This window comes from Gavialis gangeticus, unplaced genomic scaffold (genome assembly GCF_001723915.1).
Source record: "Gavialis gangeticus isolate Ggan-Ray unplaced genomic scaffold, GavGan_comp1, whole genome shotgun sequence".
Lineage (NCBI taxonomy): Eukaryota > Metazoa > Chordata > Crocodylia > Gavialidae > Gavialis > Gavialis gangeticus.
In genome coordinates, this window is record NW_017729029.1 from 74,568,943 (window position 1) to 74,590,685 (window position 21,743).

The window sequence follows — 21,743 nt, forward strand, 5'->3', positions numbered from 1 at the left end:
AAAAAAAAAAAAAAAAGTGTAACGTAGCTGTTCTTTGGCATACACTCAACATCCCTCTTAATCTCAGTCTATACTGTGTTTATCAGCACATATACCCAGCACTCTCTGATGTTTACATTATGTTTTCTCAGCATTCGGTGAAAGTGGAACAGAAAAGCAAGTAGGTGGGGCAGTGTTCCCAGCAGTTCAGATTAGTGCCAGATATTGCCTCATTAGCAAGGATGTTAGTTTTCTCTGTTTAAAAATCTCAAACTCTCTGATAAAAAAAAAAATCCAAAATCCTCTGATTAAAACCACAAAAATCTGTGTTTCTCCATGATTAAAATGAAACGCTACTATATGTATGGTATCTGTTGAACATAATATTTTATTGATATATATACAATTTTAAAGCAATTTGGAAGCCTACCAGAATCTTAATCTTTATAATAAAATAAATTCTAAATACCTATATATTTTGCCATTTGATTTTTTTTTTTATTATACAAAATCAGAGGTTCCCCTGCCCCGCTCCACTCACTAAGACGTGGGTCCAGCTGTGGCTGTCCTCACCTGTTTGTGGCACTGAGCAGCCCTGATATGCTAGTACCCTGCCCCTGCCTCTCACTCCCAATTGACAGATCCTCAGCCCTGCCAGACACCCTCACACCCAACCCAGAGCTCCCCACCCTCCCAAACCTGCTGGTGCTCCTCACTCTCAACCTGTAGGCCCCTGCCCCCCACCCCTACCAGGGGTCCCCAGCTGCCAGATCTATGGCAGCTAGCAGATGCTGTGGCTAGAACAGAGTCTCTCCCCGTGGATGGCCTGGCCAGAGCAGAGCTAAGTGGAGCCTGTGGGGGGTGAGGGAGGATGCGGGCTGCTCGCTGCAGTCTTGGGCCTCCCAGCCCTGCTGACCTCCCCCCAGGGGCCTCTGCATCCCTGTGGGCGGGACCGGGCACAGGAGGATGTAGCAAAGCAGAGTGGGGAGGCTCAGTGCCACTGCCACCACCACTGGAACCCCTGCGCCAGCTGTGTCACCAAGGTGAAGCACCCCCTGCTCACCCAGCAGCAGCAGGGCCATAACTTCTCACTGCCGCTCATGGCTGATGCAGGGGTCCCGGCACTGAACCTCCCTGCCCCTCTCTACCCTCCCATGCCAAGCCCCACCACACAAGCCCATGGGGGGAAAAGGGAGCTGGGTGGGGAGACCCGAGCCCACAGTAGCTAGCCCAGATCTGCCCCTGCACCACACACAAATCGGGGAGGAGGGGGGGCATGCTCCCCATCACACACTCCCAGGGAGAAGGGTAAATGGCAGGGAGCCGGCCACCCCCTGACCCTGGAAGAGCTGCCTGTGGCTCCGTCCCACTCCTCCCTCCGGACCCCACATTCCTGCCCCAGCTGGGCAGCACCCCCATCCCCAGCTGCCCACCCTGCCTCAACTCCCTCCCTCACTGTGGTCACCTCAATCACCCCCCATAAACTTACCTGCAAGCAGCTGGGGGAGCTGCTCTCCACCTGGATGTATTGCCTGGGTATACTGCTAGCCACGTGCACATGTGCAGGCATATGTGCATGTGGCAGCCACTGCATCCCACTCCTCCCAGCCCCAAGCAGCCCTTTGCAGGCTGGAATTTGGTGAGCCTGCAAGGGAAAACCTGCAGTTTCCCCATGTTTTTCTCCTTCATAGAAGAAAATCCGTATTTTTCTGCAAACAGAAAAGCTGGATCCCTGCTCATTAAATCAAAATTAATAAAAATACTTTACAGAATTCTTGATGTTTGAGGCCCATCTGCCATACTAAAAATAGGGAGACAAAAAACATTTCATGATGAACCTACACTACATAACTAACGTTTCATCCTTGTGACTTATTGTCTACTCTACGTCCTCTATTCTAGCGAACAGGCACTTGTTTCACAGGGAAGGAATTAGACAAATCTCAGCACACATCATTTTAGGCTCACAGTTAGATTCTAGTTGTTAAGACAGTCAGGGAGAAAATATAATGCATAATATTTTTACTGCAATTCCATTTCAAGTTAGCACCCAACATACCTGTGATTTTATATCGCGATGCAAAATTTTTCTCTCATGTACATGTTTCAGCGCTAAACAGATCTGTACAAACCAATCCATAATCTAAATGTAAAAATAAGAAATTAAAAAGAAATTAAACTTCGACAACTGTGCACGTGCGTGCACGTGCAAGTAGATTTGAGAGAGAGAGAGACCGAGAGACTCTCTCTCCTACATTTTACTAAGCCCAACACTTGGTTTATTAAAATGTGTAACAGCTTTCCTACATACATATAACATAATTGGGGTTCAATTGTTTTAAAAAAAACCTTTTACTTCCATTCTTTAAAGGTCCCACATTTTAGCATAAATACAGCATCCAACCAGCAAATGAAACGTTAATCTTTGTCTTTAAATACAGCACTCATCAGATGTTGTTGAACACACAATTCTAACAGAACATCAAATTAAAATATAAAGAGAGAATATAGAAAATCTTGTGCCACAAAATCCAGCAGTTTTAGAGAAATTCATCTGGACCAGAGGTGTCAAAGATACGGACTGGGAACCACATCTGGCTGGTGGACCCTTAACATCCAGCCTGCGAGTCTCAGGTTGAACCTGCACAGTGCACATGGTGCATGCCAGCCCTGGCCTTGTGTGCTGCACATTAGGTCAGGTCCAATGTTTTTGCTGCACACAGCACCTGCGCCAGATCAGCCCCATGTACTTGGTCTGGTGTGCAGGGCTAGCCTGTGGGTCCGATCTGGTCTGTAAGTAGTGCCATGCCACTCATTCAGCTTGTGCAGCCTACTGAATTTGATACCCTGATCTGCACCATTTCCTTTAATCTAGATCAATTAACATACTTAATCTATGTTTCAAATGGCATGTTTAGCATTTCACAGATAATAGATCAGACTTTCAACCTATAAATAACCATATTCATGAGGTCAGTCTGAAATTACATAATATTTTCTACTACTTAAAAAATGAAAAATAGATAGTATGTAATTATAGCCCCAAGCTACTATTACCTGATCTTCAGAGAACAAGATACCCTTCTGAGCGTTAATTTTTTTAAACAGGTCCCCACCTTCACAGTAATCCATCACTATGTAGAGACAGCCATTTTCTGTCAGTAGAAGCAGGAAGCATTTCAGTATTCCATAACAAACAACACATTTAAAGCTTTTAAATGATAAATGCAAAATATATTTCTTCATTTGCAAAGCTGGCTGCAAGTTACTATTATTTGTTTTTCCCAATTCTCAGGCAAAATACTTACATTCATGGTACCATTTTACTGTTTCCATTTTTGATGCTAACAATTCTTTCCTTCAAACTTCATAAGTAGGACCCCAGCACAAGGCTAGAGACCTCTATGTGAGAAGAGGTACTATCTTTTGAATAGAACATAAAGCTAGTCTACCTGGAGGAGATAATCAAAATCTCAGACTGCCTCCTAAAAGCAAAAAATATTAAACTTCGCCAAATTCTAATTTAGGTGCCCACATCTGACCACATTTATTCCTCTTGCAATTTTGAACGAATATGGTATTCCTACTCCTAGATATGCCAAATTAGGGTTTGTGGGACATCCTAAAAAGGTATCAGATATCGACTTAAATGACATTCAGGTTCCCTACTGCTTTTGAACACTATTCCACAAGACATTTAACTAAAGCACCTCATCTGCTTGCTCCTATGATGTGCAAATTTTGAAGCACTAACTCTACCAGCCTTTCCCAACTAGTCATGGCTCATAGCTTCCAGGATGCCAGCCTAAGGTATTTAATATCTAGACAGAGAACATCGGGCCACCAGTAAGTGAATCTCTCTTAAAAAGGTGCAGCAAATCATATTTTCCACAAGGCTCTCTGGGTTTGAAAGTTACTTCCCCGTTCACCAAACCACTTCATATATGCAAATGTCATCTATATTTTTCAGACATTTGGTGTCATTCTAGGGGGAAGCATGCTTGCCTGAGGTGACTGATTTCTTTTAGATCGCGGGAGGTCTGGTTGGACTACTCGTATCTGAATTCACCTTGTGTATAATTACACCAAGTACTTACAGCTGTGGACAGACATATACTGTATATGGAGAAAAAATTGTGATGGGACCTTCCCTCCAGGAACAAACACACAGGGATCTATTGCTTGCATTATAGCACAGACAAAATTAAAAAGAAAAGAAAACGTACAAAAAGGTGTGTTTTATTCCCCAGTCGAGTGAGTTATAAGAAGCCAGTAGGAATTGAGGTAGACAATAAAAGATAAAGAAAAGACATTTAATCATGCATAACAAAAACATCAAGAATATTGCCTGTATTTTCCCTGCCATGTTAGATACTTTATAGTACACTATTAGTTACCAATCCTACCTTCAAATGACTCTCTGTACAGGACAATATTTGGATGTTTCATGTTGGCTAACACAGCAACTTCCCTCCTTGACTCTTCTCTCTCTTTATTAGACATCTAAAAACAAAAAAACCCAACACATTGTTTTGAAAGTAGGACTACAAGATGAATACATTAATAATTAATAAGATGGCTCACCTTAGATATGCTTATCTCCTTAATAACATACTGCTTCCCATTTTCTTTAGATTTGACTAAAACTGCTTTTCCGAAGGATCCTTCACCAATCTTTTGCACCTTAATATATTTCTCCATGGCTCTTTTTCTAAGGCATCCTTACATGAGTGCTAGGCAAAAAAAGTACTCAGTTAACCAAATAAGTTTATTTTATTTATTTCTTTAATACCTCTCAGATCACATTACGCTTTTCACTTCAGTTTCCAATTCATTTTCTCATCACTTCCATCAAGGAGCTCACTGTTTTTCTGTAAATCAGTTAATTCATACCTCAGTTCCCCTTATAATACATACTGATGAGAAGGTCCAGAAAGAGAGCTATATTGCTACTCACAGTTCAATTTGTTACCGTAATGGAATGTAGGTAATCAGAAAATGCCAGAAAATAAGTACATTTAGTCTTCAGGTACAGTCAATGGCACTAGCTTTTGTTTCAGCTAACATGAATATCACTGATAGCTACAGCAGTTAGTTACTTTTACCTCCCTCTCCACATTTTCTGAGAAAACTACTTCAGAACTGCCCTCCTCCTCCACGTACACACCAGAGATGTGGGACGGAAAATTTTCCAATGCTTTATTTTTCCGTGGGAAATTTTCCATTTCTAAAAATTCATTGTTTCATAAAATTAATTTGTAACAATGTATGGATGTCAATACAATTGGAGGCAAGCTTGGCAGTTTCAAAGTTGTAATTAATGTTTTTCAGGTGACTATCCGTAGGAAGTGAGTGAGAGAGTACGTATAAGTTTTATAGATTTGTGAACTGGAGGCTAAATACACTCACATAATAATCCAAACCAAAAATTAAGTTATAAATTGACCTAATTGGCCGTGCAGGTCAAATCAAAACCAAATGAACACATCGCTAAGGTTGTTTCTATTTCTCAAAATCTCTTGCTTCTTGAGAATCAGTCAGAAGCACAATTAGTGAAGAAGATACAGTGTTATAAGTTGCCCTTGCCCATAGACTCATTGGTAAAACCATCCTTTAGCAAAAGAGAACGTGGTTCAAGTAGTTCTGAATCAGAGTTCCCTCACTCCGATTCTGAAACAGAACTAACAAGTAGTGCAAGTGATTCTACAGATAGTGACCGTGAAACTGGAGGTGCCCCAACGAACTCAGTGGAAGAGAGTTAAACTCAGTTGAAGTAGATGAGTAGACAACTAGGGCATATCATACACAGTTTTTTGGGTGTGCTAAAATGTGTGTCATCAGTTTTCATTGTTTAAATTTAAGGGGAAAAAAAGGCAAACAATGTAAGGGAAGTACATGCTATTGTGTTTACATTTTTACAAGTATGCCAATAAAATAATTTATTTCCACATAAAGCTTTGCATTTGTTTGAATATAACATTTAAGCCACATTAAGTGTGCTGTATTTAATTTTCTTCCTAATCAAATATTTCAATTCAAATGCTTGTGGGTGTTGGGACATAAAATTCACATGGGGGTACTTTTTTAGTTTTGTTTACTAAATATAAGTCAAATAAACATATTAAATCAGATCACAATCTATTTAGGGAAGTGGAAAATTTTCAATTCAAAATTTCCCAGAAAACCCACGTCTGGCACACACACAACATATCTATTAAGTGCTATCAAAATGTCTGTGCTAGAACTTAGCTGACTTTTAGCTTTATAATAGTGGTTAAGTTCCAAGCTCAGAGACCATCTCATTTCTTTTAAAACGTTCCAGAGACACACTTCTTTCACTAAGATTTTTACTCACCTGTTCACTATAAAAAAAACAACATATGACATCACTTTTTGAACCTGTACCTTCTTGTGCGAAACTCACCTAATAGGTCTATGGCTGACTGAATCAGGAATCTCCTTTGAAACGCGCATTATCAAAACTCAGGCAAAAATGATGTACAAGAATCTATATTAAAATTATGTTTTTGTGAAGAGTGAAGCACTCAGAAGACTGAAAATAGAAGAGAAAATTCTGAGCTCTGCCCCCTGCAGAGATTTTAACACTGTCTTTCCTATAAAACATCTAACTTGCCCACTGTGCAAGTGGCTGGCATTCAATGAATCAGGTAGCAGCTCAGTATTTATTTCTTCATTGTTCACAAGGTAGGCCCTTCTATAGTCAGCTCATACCTACCTTTCACTACACCAAGGTCCCAACTATGCTTTCATTATCACCAGCATAAAAATTAGGTGACATTTTAAGCACAAATTAAATTTGGGCAAGAGACATGTCTGTCTCACAGTCTGACCCTGAAAATATGAAAGAATAAATAAAAGTTGTATCTAGCTCTCACTCTAGCATATATGCATTGATAAGTTTAGCAACTTCTTAGTTTACTTTAACATTTGGGCAAAGCTCTTGCTCCACTGAAGTCAAATATATGTTTCTTTTTACTTCCCTGGGACAAGAACTTAATCCAATGTTTCCAAAAAGTAGAGAAGAGCATGCAGCTATTTATGGATGCAATAGCCAATAGATTTATTTACCCAACAGTTTCCAAATGATCAAAAATTATATTATTTTAGATTTAGTTTTGGCAAATAGTAAGGACATCATGAGTTGATTCAGTTTGAATTCAGCTTTACAGTTAAACTTCTGCTTAACCCAGGTTCTCAATTTCAAGAGCTAGAGAAGTCAGCTAGCTATCAGCAAAGTAATTATGTCAAAATGGAATGTGAAAGAGACCTGGAACCTCCTTAAATCAAAGGTAACAGGAACTATAAGGAAACAACTTTCAAGGGTTAAAAAAGAAAACAAAACAAAACTGTGAGCCAGTAACCCGCTCTAGTCATAATATGGCTCAAAACATAAACAAATATTTGTGTTAAAAAAACAATGATATGCACTTGGACAGATAGGGGAAGGGGAGCAAAGCCAGGTCAGGTAACAGGAACAAGGGTAAAGAAAGTGAAATTACTAAAACTAAGGTGAAAGGAAAACAATACAGTATTTACTGGAATATATGATAACCCTGAATATAAGATGACCTCCCAGTAATTAGATTCTATATATGGAAAATGTAAAGAATCGTTATAATTTTCCAGGTACAGAATCTACTTCTTGGAGGTATGCTTTAAATTTGACCCCTTCTATTACTATTGCAGGAAAACTAAATCTGGGAGGCTCAGGTGGCCCCCTTACCCTCCGTCCTTCCCCAAACTTCTACCCCTTGCAAACCCTCCTCCCCACTATCAGACCCTGCTCTCCCCAAGCACATGGAAATGAGCACATTTGAAAACACTAATGGATGAGCTGACACATTTTATCTTTTTTTTCTTTAAATTGATGCAAGTTTTAGCACAAGTACTCCACAAACATACCTTTAAGCAACATTTTTGTACCTCCTTACATAGAGTATAGGAACTACCCTTGATCTGAGCTGACGAGAGGCTGAGATGATGCTTGATCTGAGCCAAAAGCATGATGTTAATTCAAAGCCAAAAGACTGCTGATTACCATTATAGTTCACTGAGCTGGGCTTCAGCGGAGTCAACAGCATTTCAAGCCATGACAACCCCATAGCTCAGCACTGTCCAGTATGTGTGTACACTCCAGATACTCTTCCCCACAAAGGAGTCGTGTGCTAATTACCCCCATTTATCCCTAGAACTGGGTGTTCATGTCATGAATCCTGGGATCCTCCAAAAGTTCATATAAAGATGGAATGCAGGCCAACCTGGTCCAGCTCCCCCTTATGGAGGGTGGGGCCACACTAATATGTGATAGGCTGAGAGACAGAGCATCAGAGGGATTCTGGGTGAAGTTTGGGACCCTGTTTAATGATGTTTGTCAGATAGTTAAGGCTGGTGAAGAAACAGGAATCATTGCAAATGGGAAAGAAAGGTACAGCTCTGCCGTCTGAGTGAAGAGAAAATAAAAATATATGCAATGTGGTGGCTCACCATGACTTGAAAAAGAGCTGGTGCTGAAGAGGATCGAGTGCAATGGGCATTACAATACATCTTATTCAAAGGGGGTTGCACTAACCTATTTTTGTGGTAGGTTCCTACAAGAACCTACTGCATCTCAGCCTTTTCAGCTAAGAAAAAACATAGTGCCCCCACCCCCACAACTGTATCCCACATGCTGTTATTTGTAACTGTATGCATATCCCAACCAATCTTCCTTTTACAATGTAGTATTATTGTACGGGGGTCTCCTGTATACTCTCTGCTTTGTAAATGTAATGTTCCCACCCTCCCATTCCCCCTCTCTACTCCTGGACTTAGTTGGCTGCATGTTTCATATGTAGGGACCTACTGAATTTGTGGTGAAAGTGGGGTGCGTGGTGGCTCCTTTAATCTTGCAGGTTCCCCCCACCCCATGCCCCTCATCCCACTGACTGGCAGAGAGGCCCTACTGCTCACTGCTTCCCGCTCACTCCTGATTGGTGGGAAAGCAAAAACCAGGATTTAAAGTATGGCCAGGCAGCAGCAAGCAGAGGGTTGCCAGGGCCCCTTGGCCAATCAGCAGCAGGAAGCAAAAATGGCACCATATATAAAACCATGGTTTTCACTTTTCTGATCACGAATGAGCAGAGAGTAGGGAGCGGCAAGCAGCAAAGCCTCTTCACCAATCAGCCGCGGGGAGGCACGTGGGGGAACCTGAAAGAAGGAGCCAGTGTGTACCTCACTCGCACCACAAATTCAGTAGCTCCCTATTCATATGCAGCTTAGTTGTATTCCCACCCCTACCACCATCCTTTACTAAGTAGATCCCACTCGGGCCTTTCTGTATTTTTGTGCTTTGAACTTTGCCATTTGAAATTTAACATTTTCTAATAAAATTGAATTTTTGGTACCAAGGGATAGTGTCAGGGCTGCTTCTGGCCCTCCCAATGCTGACCTGGTATTGTAGTACATCCAGGTCCAGTGCCAGTTTCCTGAGGAGGGAACACCCCCCTGTTTTTTCCACACATGCACACAAAAAGGTTCCCATCAGCACCTCAGACTTTTGGCTAAGATTAAGCATGTTTGGCACAACCACCTTGGTGGTCAGGATTAGCTCTGGCCCTCTCAGTGCTAGCTTTGTACTGCAGTACCTCCAGTTCTCTCATGGGGGAGCAACTATGCTTTTTTCTTTTTAAATGGCCACACAAAAAAAAGGTCCCATCATTATGTTTGCTCAACATGGGCCACTTGTTTTAGTCATGCTCGGTATTGGCTGTATTTTAAATGAACTTCATAGTTGATTTCAATTACTGAGCACATGCTGCTTTTGGCAGCAGTTCAATGAAAGAGAAAGTATTTAATGAGGTTTCCTTGCATGCGACTGTAAAAAGTGGAGCTTTTTCCCTATGTTGATTGGGGGAAATAAACCTCATTTTGTATTCAAGCAAGTGTGGTAGTAGCCATCCCAGAATTCTGAAAGAACATGAAATCCCTAAAAGCACAGGTCCTGTAGCAACAGATTTTAGTTGAATAATATACTGGGTTAGGTATGGCATCATGATTTAATACCTATTTTTAAGAAGGGAGAAAAGGAACCCCCAGGGTCATTAGTTTCATCTCAATAACATACAAATCTTTAAAACAAAATTTAACAGGAAGAATAATCAAAGGCATGGAAGTAAACAGAAAACTGGATACTATATAATAGGAACTTACCCAAGATAGACCATGCCAGACTAACCCAGCATCTTTGAAAGGATAAGTGGGTTTTCTGAACAAAGTATGTGTAGTAGATCTTATTTATTCTAATTTCAATAAAGCTTTTCATATAGTACCACAGGGGAGATTATTAGCAAAAACAGAAAAAATGGGTACAAAGACTGAAAGGCTTTCTTCCTAGATGATAAGAAAACAAGCAGGCTTGAAAGGGAAACTGTCTGACTGGAGGGAAGTTACTAGTGGAGTTCCTCAAGAATCAGGTCTGGGAATAATCTTGCATAATATTTTCATTAATGGACTGGAATATGAAATCTGCCAGCAAGAAAAAGCTGATAGGCATCATCAATAGATATCAGAATCAAAATATCACACGGGAAAGTCCTGAGGATCATGCAGGGACTAATGTAATACAAATTAAATTGAACAGTACAAAGTGCAATGTCACACAGTTTGAATTAACAAGGGTAAGTTGGAGACTCATCAGCAAGAAATGAATGAGAAGAATGAACCTGAACATATAAATGTATAACAGAATGACTCTGTAGCCAGGTACAGACATTATACTTTTACTGGTATAAGCGATCAGAATCTGGTCTAAACCCATAACAAGTTCAGCACCCACAGGGTGGTTTAAAAAGGGTGGAGCCCAATCTAAGATAGGCAGCCTGCATGCCCCCTCCACCCTCCACAAGGGTGAATGTTCCGTTTGCTACTGATCTAAACTATGATGCTTATAGAAAACCACTTAACTTGGATCAATTCTGCCTCAGGCTTTTTAAATGTCTGTACCCAGCCTAAGATTCAGATGCAATGTCAGCATGTACTGGGCAAGGTACTCCAGTAGACATAGTCAAGTACTAATATTTTGTTATAACTAAACATGGTTGAGACCTACTTTTGAATACTGTGTACAATTCTGGTCACCCTCATTAAAGAAAAATGAACTGACTGCATCTTATAGGAGGGGACTAAAAGAGCTTGTTTGCTTAGCTTAGCCAAATAAAGGCTAAGAGGGGATACAATTACTCTATATAAACAGATCAGAGGAAGATAAAATACTGAGTTGTCCCAAGAACAAAAGTATATAAACTAGCCATGAATAAATTTTGGTCAGAAGTTAGCAGGTTGGTTCTTAACATCAGAATAATCAAGCTCTGGAACAGCCTTCCAATTGGAGTAATGACACCAAACCCCTCTCCCCCCACCATGCTAGATAAAATTCAATTTACGAAATGGCTGTGAAATAGGAAGGAGAAAAGGGAAGATGTATTTTGAATCAATAACTCATTAAGTTACTTCCAGTTCTAGGCATCTGTTCTGATTACACACAAATCTGTACTTTAACAATGACATCCTAGTTCTTTAACAAAGTTACCTAAATTTTTATATTAATGATACTTTATACAAAGAGCTAACCCCCCCCCACAACAAACAGTGCACTAATAGCCATTTTAAGCAAAGCAGTACTCAACACTTATCACTAGCAATCAAAGTGGTTGCTATATCAAGTATGATTAGCCTAATTCTTAAAGATGAAACAGCAATATACCAGATAACTTATCCAAGGAAGGTTAAGAAGAGAACTCAGGTGAAGTCACCTGAAGTCAAGTTTTATGTCCAGTCTAACAGACCTCAGAGGCTGGTAACCTACAGCCCATGAACCGTTGGATCCAAGCTTTGGTGGCATTACTCTGTGGGCATTCTCCCCATACCATGGCTGTGGGTGGGTCCTGGCACCCTCAGTTTGATCCAAGATGGATCATTCAAACATGCAACTGGAAAAGTTTGCCTACCACTGGCATCCATTGGCTCCCTAGACTCATTCAAAAGCCAATGGGCACTACCTGATGTGCTTTTCTTGGTGCACCCTGCCCTGTGAACACTTGTTATTAACTTTTGACCCCCAACTCCTATCCCTAACTGTGCACCAACAGAAACCTGTGTTTAGTTTTAAACATCTGGAAACTGTTGATGCACATCTGGAAACTGTTGATGCACAATTAGTGACCCCCTCTGATAAGAGGATGGGGTTAGCAGTTTCTTTGTGTGCTCATGCCCATACTCCCTATGTGCATCAAGCAGGCTTACCACTGGGGTACAGCATATTCCATTTAAGTGCATACTTTCAGGACCAAATAGAAGGAAGGTAGTAACCTATGGTGATTGTAAAGCATGCTCCTTAATGATAAACACACTTCCTTAAGATTTTTGCACCTCCTTAAGGCTCTTCACTTGGTTTCTCAGAGCCTCATGCTCTAGCAGCTGTCTGGAACTGACAGGACCTACTCAGCTCATGGCAGAATTAGGTTGGCTTCTGGTCTCTTTCATTCACTTAAACAGTTACAGAGCAAACACATGGGCCTGACCAGCAGCACCTTCACATGTACTTGTCCGCTCTGTAACTTTGCTGTACTCCAGAAAGCTGCACTACATATAGTGGGAGGTAAAGCAGCTGTCAAACAATTGGTGGATGCCTTGGTGAGGACAGCAACCAGCAGCTGTGAAGCAGGACTGCCTCCCCCTAGTTTCAAGGCTCCTAATGCACCAATTGTCAAGAGCTGGAGCATGAGGAGAGCTAGCCTGTATTGGGCTGCTAGTCCCAATGCACCTGCAGCATTGGTAGGAAGGAATCGCAGACAAGCCCCGTTGCAGGGGACTTCGGGAGGGGCATCTAGTTTAACCCCCGGCTCAACGCTGAACCAGCCCCAACTAGATCACCCCAACCAAGGCTTTGTCTAGCTGGATCTTAAAAACCTCCAAAGTTGGAGCGTCTACCACCTCTCTGGGTAATCTGATCCAGTGTTTTACTACCCCTTAATGATAAAATTCTCCCCAATACCAAACCTAAACCTCCCTTGCTGCAACTTGAGCCCATTGCTCTTCACTGTGTCATCTGCCACCACTGAAAACGTCCTCTCTGTTACTCGCTTCAGGGAGCTGAAGGCTGCTATTCAGCCCCCCCCGGGCCTCCTCTTCTTCAGACTCAATGAGCCCAGTTCCCCCAGCCGCTCCTCCGCCCTCCCGCAGGGCTCATAACCACCCGCTCCCTCTCAGCTCGGGGGACCCAGCACCCGGCACCCACCAAGGAGAGTCCCGGTGCGGGGCCGGGCCGCGGGGCCGGCGCGACCAGCTGCACGGGGGCAGGGAGGTGCTGGCGCCGGCCAGGACCCCCGCTGACCTTGCCTTCACCCCAGCGGGAAAGGAAGCGGGGGGACGGCCCCCCGCCACACCCGACCCGACCCTGCCGCGCCCCCCGCACCTCAAGCCGCTTCAGCTGCTGCTTACCGCAGCTGCAGCCGCTCAACCGAACCCCACAGCCCAGCTGCGGGTCCGCCCCCGCCCTACCATTGGGTAGTGCGTCCCAGCGCCTACTCCTATTGGCTAAAGCGAACCAGGCGAAACCATCAAGTTCGAGTTGCACTACAAAAGGAGCGGTGCCCGGGTTGTGACTTCACCCTGGTAACGCTTAGCAATGAGTCACGTGACTGCCACGGGCGGGGCTCCACGCCGAGGGCTGAGGCAGCGCCTCGGTCCGAGGTGTGTGTGGTTGCTGGTGGGCGGCCCTCGGCCAGGGCATTGTGGGGCGCTGGCCTTTGTGCGTTGCTCTCCACGTGCCAGTGCACAGCGGTGGGAGAACCCGGGCCCGGGGAGTCCGGGCCCAGCGGTGGGAGAGCCCGGGGCCGGGGCCAGGCGCTGTCCGCACCGAGGTGCATCGGTGCGCGGCGTCGGTCAGATTTCCGCGGCTCCGAGCGTCTGCTCCATGTGCAGCGCGGGGCGGGGCCAAGTACCGCGGGATTGTACTGTAGTGGTTGAATTAAACCGGTTTTTGCACCGATTATTTTTTTGTGTGTGTGTGTACGTATACTTACTTGCGTGCATGTCTACTTGTGTCCCCGTGTATGCTTGCATGTGTGCTCGTGTATGTGTGTAAACAACTCTTACAATTCTCTATACGTTTCATATATATATGTATATAACTCTCCCCCCTCTCAATACTGTATTTTATATATATTTGCTAGCTTATATAAAACTAGCACATTGCCCATAGCTGCCACGCACCACCCCACACCACTGCTGCTTCCCGGGAGCAAGGGGAGGAAACTTGCCGGAGGCAGTCACCACTGCCCCACCACCCCGTGCTCCCACCACTTTGCATCCAGCTGTGTGCCCCCCCCACTCACCCCTCTGAATCCAGCCCTGTGCCCCCCTCCACCCACCCATGCTGCTGCTGCTCCGTGTCCAGTCCTGGGCCACCTCCCCTCCCACCACGTCCAACCAGCCTGCTCCACTGGAGCCACACTCTGTGCATTATTCTTTATGGACATTTATGTTGCAGCACTGGCTGGAGCCATGACCCCCCTAAAGAGCATTACAGACAGGTAAACAGACACACCGACAGATGGACTAAGCTCTTTATATGTAGATCGGGTCCAGTCCCCCTGCATCAAGCAGGACAGACCCCAGGTCAAGTGACCCCACCAAGGTGACCATCCAGTCTCCTCTTGAAGATCTCCTGAGATTATTCCACAGTCTGGACACCCTGGCTGTGAAGAAGTTTTTCCTAATGTTGAGCCTGAAATGGTCTTCCAGGAGTTTGTGACCATTGTCCCTGGTTTTCCCCAATGCTGCCCTGATGAACAGTTGTTCACCAAGCCCTTGATGTATGCCACTGATGTAGCAGTAAGCTGCTACCAAGTCCCCTCTCAGCCTTTTCTTTTCCAGGCTGAAGAGTCCCAGGTCTCTCAGCCTTTCCTTCCATGGCTTGCTGTGCAAGTTTCTGATCATATAGGTGGCCCTTCCCTGGATTCTCGAGCTTTTCCACATCCTTTTTGAAGTGTGGCACAGTACTCCAGCTGCAGTCTCACCAATGCCTAGTAAAACAGAAAAATCACTTCCTTGGTTTTGCTGGAGATGCATACATTGATGCACACTAGAGTATTATTTGCCCTGCTGGCTACAGCATCGCACTGCCAGCTCATGTTCATACTGTGGTCTATTATTACCCCCAGCTCTCTTTCATTCGTAGTGCTGGTCAGATTGGCGTTGCCAAGCCTGTAGGTGTGCAGGGAATCGTTCGTCCCCAGGTGGAGCACTTTACATTTCTCAATGTTAAACCCCATCTGGTTCCCATATGCCCAACTTGCCAGCCTGTCTAGGTCTCACTGTATCTGCAGCCTATCTTCAAGCGTGACCACACTTCTCCATAATTTGGTGTTGTCCACGAATTTGGCCAGTGAGCTCTTCACCCCAACGTCCAAATTGTTGAGAAAAATGTTAAAAAGCACTGGACCAAGCACCAACCCTTGAGAGACACCACTGGCCACTTCTTGCCAAGATGACACATCCGTTCAGTAGAACTCTCTGGGTCCAACCCCGCAGTCAGCTTCCTGCCCACCTAACTGTCTCGCAGTTAAGCTTACAATCTTCCAATTTTCTCATGAGAACATTGTGGGATGCCAGATCAAAAGCCTTTTGGAAGTCAGTGTCAACCTCTGGCCCATGGGGAGCAGGGCAGCACATTGACATTAAAGGCCCCCCACAGCCCTGCTGGCAGCAGATTGCCACTCTGCTCCCTTCCCTGTGACCCGGCGTGGCTGGGGACAGAGGAGCCATGTGGAGATCTCCAAGCATCTGCTCGCTCCGCACTGCCCCAGCAACGCATCTCCTGCACCCGGGGCTGCACTGAGGGAAGTGGCATGGGGCTCTGCCCCTCAAAGTGGAGGCAGGTGCAGGAGGCATGTTGCCAGGGCAGCCGGGATGGGGCAAGGAGATCCTGGCATGGCCCTGCTGTTCCTAGCTACTCCGGGTCACACCTTCAGGGCTACAGCAGCCCCATGGGAGGGAAGCAGGGCGGGAGCTCAAGCCCACAGCCTGCCCCCACACAGATCTGGGGGTGCAGGTCCCCTTTGCCCCCTGAAAGCAAACAACACAGAGTGCACAGATGGCTCCATGTCTCCCCACTCCCAGCCAGCACCTCCATGCATGGCTTCCCTTAAGGGCTGCTAGATCTGCTTTGGTTTCACGTGCCCCCGGCTGGGCACTCCGGCATCGAGCAGGGAGATGTGGAGCCAGCCAGGCACTCCATGTATTTTCCCAACACCTCCCCACTCACAGCTGGACTGCCCGGCTGGGGGGCACATGAAACCAAAGTGGCTTTAGCAGCCCTTAAGAGAAGCCACACATGGAGATGCCAGGTGGGGACTCCTTACTTTCCTAACACCTCCCCACTCCCTCAGCCCCCAGCCAGCTTTCATCCCAGCCCTGCCATGCAACCCCCCAGCCCCCTGTAAGCTCTTCTTATCACTTCACAGGCTCCAGGAGGAAAATGAGCCTGACCTAGGCCTTGTGACTGACTAAAAGCTGCAGGACCCGCCCTTCCCCCTCCCCCTGCTGCTCAGACTTTCCCACACTTTTTGCAAACAGCTCTTGCAGACTGGAACTGTACCAGCCTGAGGAGCTCTTTGCAAACATGAGAAATCCATGGGTTTCTCTGGTAAAAGAGAAAATCTGCATTTTGTTTGATAAACCCATGAAATGCGCAGTTTTCTCTGTTTTTCCATGGGAAATGGAAAACCCAGATCCCTGATGATCACAAGGCTATTGACCCAGGGTGTGGGTTTAGTCACCTTTGTAATGACTCCCATAGCTTCCAGTGTTTCAAGGGTGGTCTTCAACTTGCCTAAGGTTGCACGACTTGCCTAAGGTTGCACAACTTTTCTACACCCATGCACAACTGGTGGTACCACTGGGTTGACATAGATGTGGTGGGTATGGGGAAATTGGCCCAAACCTTCGAAAACATCCCGGTATAGTTTGAGAAGTTCCACCTTGGTTGTAGGTACTGTCAGGGCCATTTCATGGACTCTTTTGATAAGGTCTAAGGTGGTGCATGCCACTGTAGCGAAAATAGATACTTTTCTCTATGTTTCTTTGTTCCTTGTTTTAGTATTAACCCCTGCATTCTGTAACTTTCCACCCACATGGTACAGGATGGCCCACTACCCCTATGCCTTATAGGCTGCTCAGGTTTTGGTTTGAAATGACCAATTAAAATGTAACACCTCAACTGAAAAGAATGCTAGCTCAATAAAAGCCACGTGCGCTCTTTGTTTAGGGTCGACACTGATCTGAGCAACAAGCTCCTCTGTCGGCCTGCTTGCAAGCAATAAAATAGAGTTGGATCCAGCCTGAAAGTGTGACTCTCTTCTAGAGGTGAATTGGACTAGCCTCCAGGGGATAAAATCAGCAATTTATGCAACACCACCCTAACAGGTATTGCATAAAAATTTAATCAATAGTCTGTTGCATAAAAAGTTTAATCAGATTCATTAGCACCAGATTTGCAGTGTGCAATGATTGCACCTTTTGGTTTGATATGTGCATCGCCAAATGCAACCAATGTAACATGAGCTAGAGTCTTGCATACTTTGCCTTGGCGGACCTTTCCTACATTTACTGGAATAGTGTTTGTTTCTGCTCCAGTATATTGAAATAGACTGGCAAGTCAGCAATCATAATTGTGCTATACCAGGCATTCAGGTTATCAAAGGACTGTGAGTTCTGCTTTGCTGACATTTTGACCATATATAGGGTACTGACTCCTTTTTCAGATTTTGGAGCCTCTCCGTTTGATTTTGCACATTTTTGCAAAGTGGTTCACTCCAAAGCATTTGTAACAAGTTTCCCCAAAAGTGGGCAGGATCTAGGCTTGTGTGTGCTTTCACACCTTATGCAAACTTTGCCTTTTGCAGCTTGATGGCCCCCCATATGGAACAAACTTTATTGGGGGTTTGTTTTGCTTTTGCAAAGTGCTATGGCAGTTTTGCTTTTGCCCAATTGCATGCAGGTTTGCTTCTGGAGACATAACACAAGCCTGGGCACTTGTGAGAGCCTTTGCCCTGCAGATATCCACAGCCTGTGCCAGGGTGAGGGACAGGTTCTCCAGAAGCCTTTCCTTGAGTATGCTATTATTTAAGCTGAAGACAATTTTGTCCCTCAACATAACATCCTCAGCAGGTCCAGATTCACAATGCTGTGCTCAGAGCCATCCCTAGGGGTGCTCAGGGCCCAGGGCATATCAACCTGTGTGAGACCCTGGGGGAAGGGAGGGTGAGCGGTTGGAACTGGCAGAAGGGGGCAGGGGGAGGAGGCTAGCAAGAGGTTGGAGCTGTTGGCGGCACAAGAGCCAGCAGTGGCTGTGCATGGTGGCCATAGTGTTGCTTATGGGGCACTGATTGGAGGGACCCCCCAAAGCACAGGGCCTGTGCCAGTTGCCCTGATTTCCTCCCCCCATCAGGAACAGCCCTGGCTGTGCTTTATTTCTGAGCTCTGTAACAAAATGATCTATGCCTGCAGCCTCATTGTATCTAAGTTGTCAGAACTGATACCTTTGAAAAACAGGGTTTTGTCTGGGTTCACAGTAGTTCTTGAATGCTGCAAGCACCTCTGTAAGGGTTTTGTTATTAGGGTCTGCAAACAATTTGTACGTTGTTGTAAATTTCTAGGGCTTTATCCCCAGTGCAGTGAAGCATGACTGCAATTTTATAATCCTCTGCCTCTTCCTTGGCCTTTGTGACTGCAAGGTTTAATCAAAGCTTCTGGTTTCATCTCCTCCAATTCTCCCCAAGATTTCCAGTAAAGGACAATGCTGGTGGAGGTTTGAAATGCTCCATTATTTTTTTTATTTTATTTTTAGTTGAGGGTGAAAGCTGTAACCCCGTTAATCAGGCTGCTGGTGACTCCACCAAGAGACACATCACTTCTGACACTGTATAATGTTTACTCTAGGCCCTTGGGTTTCAGGGATGGGGTACTCACTCAGGCTTCCATGCCCCTGGGGTTCTGTCCTCAAGTCAGCATTCAGCAGAGACCAGTGGGGGTGATACACAGCTTTATCTTTATTGGGAAACAGGATTCAAGAACATACCCACTCACAGCTTGCAGGGAGAACAACAACACCAACCAAACTGCACCCACAGGGCATTGGGGGAAAGACTGGACTATACCACTGTTGGCCCCTTAAAGGTACATTCCATATACCACAGGGGGTAAGAGCTGGGGTTATAGGGAAGGAGGAGGCCCCATGGTCCTGGGCATGATTGGAAAGTGCAGCCTGCTGGGGATGGGTCACCTGGTGGGATTGTCTGTGGTGGGACAGTCCCCCAGAAATGCCAGGCCAGTTACCGCCCTGGTGAAAGGTGAATATGGGGCGCCTTCTAACCCCAGCCCCACATCCCTGGTGGATGAGATCAAATAGGGAGAGCCCAGACTCACCAAGAGTACTGAGGCAGGGCCCAGGTTGGTGGAGGGACGTGTGGCAGTGCCCAGATTCTTGGTGGAGGTCTGAGGCTGCACATAGGACCCAGCATGAAGCTTCACTGGGGTGGGCCCTGAGCCTTGGGGAGCTATTAAGGAAGCTTCTGGGGCCAGGGATAAGAGGATAGTCCTGGGAGGGCTTGGAGACAGGGCTTAGAGCCCTGATCCTAGAGGTGGGTCTGGAGGCCTGAGGTGTGTGAGCTAGGAGCCCCAAGAGTGTGTGTGGGGCCTGGGGCCCAGTGTGTGTGTGTTTGTGTCAAGAAAGAACCCAGTGCTAGCTAGCTGGAGTAAACATCTACAAGGCATGGGACATGATAAGGGAAGGTTGAAGTCGTATACATAGGCCCTTGTCATCAGGGCAGATAAATAGGCAGCCTCCCACCTGATTAACATTGGATAATTAGTAACAGCAAGGTGTGGCAGGCGAGAAGATGGGTGGCTGGCCCTAAGACAAGTGGGTGGGTCTACACTTAGACCAGCCCCAGGATGCCCATGGGTTACACAGGCCAATAGAAAATATTATCTACTTCTGCTACTTCTCTCTATGGAATATATTTACATTACTAACATAATTGTTGTTATTATTATTGTTGTTAACATTTCTATTAATAGATATTTCTTCCAAAGAATATTAAAAGGCATCACAAACTAGGAAGAGACACCACTACTAGTCTTCACCTTAATCAAATGTCCTGTTACCAGATAACACAGGAGGAAAGGTATAGATAAATTTTGAAATAGGACAAAGGAACAAACCTTTGCTACTGTTTTATATATACCCCACCCCCTGTGCCCCCACCAATAATGCCATGAAATTGTTGAATTGCATTTTCTGGGTATCTTGGAGCTTCAGTTCCATATTGAAGACTTGCACAGTAAAACACATGGTCCTCTGTTCATCTACATCAGAAAGTAGAAAGGCTTAGAGCCTTAGAGGTTTGAACTTCAGAGACAGGAACAGTATAAAAATTAGCACTTGACACGATTTTCTCTCTGTCTTGATAGGTCTTTAATGACCAACAGGGAAAAATACAAAAAGGAAAATGAGGGTACATGATCAAGACATATTAGTACAAATAAAAAGAGAAAAAAGTAGATAGACTAAGGCCTAGAAAGAGTTTCAGTTAGCAAGGGACATAAAACGTAACATGAAAAGATTCTATAAATGTATTTTAAGAGGAAAAAAATAGACAGTAGAGGTCCATTACTAAAAAGTAAGAAAGAACACATGATGGATAACAGAGAAAGCAGAAGCAGAATATTAATTTCCCTGTTTGCTTAGTTTTTTAAAAGATGATTATACTGTGACCAGATACCTAAATTTTAAGGAGGGAAAGCAGATCAGAATAGGGAAACAATATTTACTGTATTTACCTGAATGCAAAACAACTCTGAATTTAGAATGATGCCCCAATAATTAAGATTCTCTACATGGAACATTTACAACTTTTTTATCATTTTTCATGTACAGAATTTAATTACAGGCTGTTCTCGGACTTAAGACACAATTAGTTCCTGAAAACAGCGTCTTAATTCGAAATGTTGTAACTCAAAATCAATTTTCCCATAGGAAACAATGTTATAAATGGGGGATTGGTTCCTGATCCAAGGCCCGATACCCCGTTTTCACCAAAAATAACCCAGAATTTTGTAGTCAATCAATTATAGATGAGTAATATAGCTACATTAATGTATTTCTATTGTAAATAGCAATCATATTGATTTGGAAGGGCTTCTTTGAGGTGACTTTGCTGTACTTTTTGAAGGGCTCTTGGTTGGACTTTTCAAAGGGTTCTTGGCTGGATTCTTTTCAGGAGTCTTGGCTGCAGATTTTTCTGGAGTCTTGTCTGCTTTCTTACAGAAAGTGTCCAAGGAAGTTTGGACAGATGTTCTCCAGGGAGATGGGTGGCACAGTGACTTGCTTGCTGTTATGGTGTCACATCAGATCAAGTGTTGTAAAGTTGAAACAGGGTGTCAATTTATAAACATTGTAAGTGAGAAATGTAACTTGAAACTTTTTAAGTAAAGTACTGCCTGTACCACACAGTGAATAAAGCAGTGACGGGGGACGGGAAGTGGAGGGCAGGTGTTTGGGAGGTGGAGAGGGGAGCAGTGGGGGTGGGGAGGCAACAGGGGGGTCAAGCAGCTTACCCTCATCACTCTGCCCCTGCTACCTGCTCCCCCTGTGCCCGGCCCCCTGCAGCCATAGGCCCTCTGCCCCTTCTCCCTCTCGTCTT

At 44.7% G+C, this 21,743-nt stretch overlaps 1 protein-coding gene across 7 annotated transcripts in view; it reads right to left on the reverse strand.

Annotated features, from left to right (window-relative positions):
• NEK1 (NIMA related kinase 1) overlaps positions 1–13,563 on the reverse strand; it is a 94,126-nt gene extending 80,563 nt beyond the window's left edge. For 4 of the 7 annotated variants that reach the window (XM_019521765.1, XM_019521768.1, XM_019521766.1 and 1 more), the window contains exons 1-5: positions 13,477–13,563; positions 4,564–4,712; positions 4,386–4,482; positions 3,037–3,134; positions 2,039–2,122 (exon numbers count right to left, since the gene is read on the reverse strand). In XM_019521765.1, the coding sequence (XP_019377310.1) occupies positions 2,039–2,122; positions 3,037–3,134; positions 4,386–4,482; positions 4,564–4,680 (396 nt within the window). In that variant the 5' untranslated portion in view covers positions 4,681–4,712; positions 13,477–13,563. Of the gene's footprint in view, positions 1–2,038; positions 2,123–3,036; positions 3,135–4,385; positions 4,483–4,563; positions 4,713–6,403; positions 6,501–6,715; positions 6,814–13,476 lie in introns of those variants that run through there. The other 3 variants (XM_019521767.1, XM_019521763.1, XM_019521762.1) reach the window with 3 other exon arrangements.
• Positions 13,564–21,743: the final 8,180 nt, after the last annotated feature.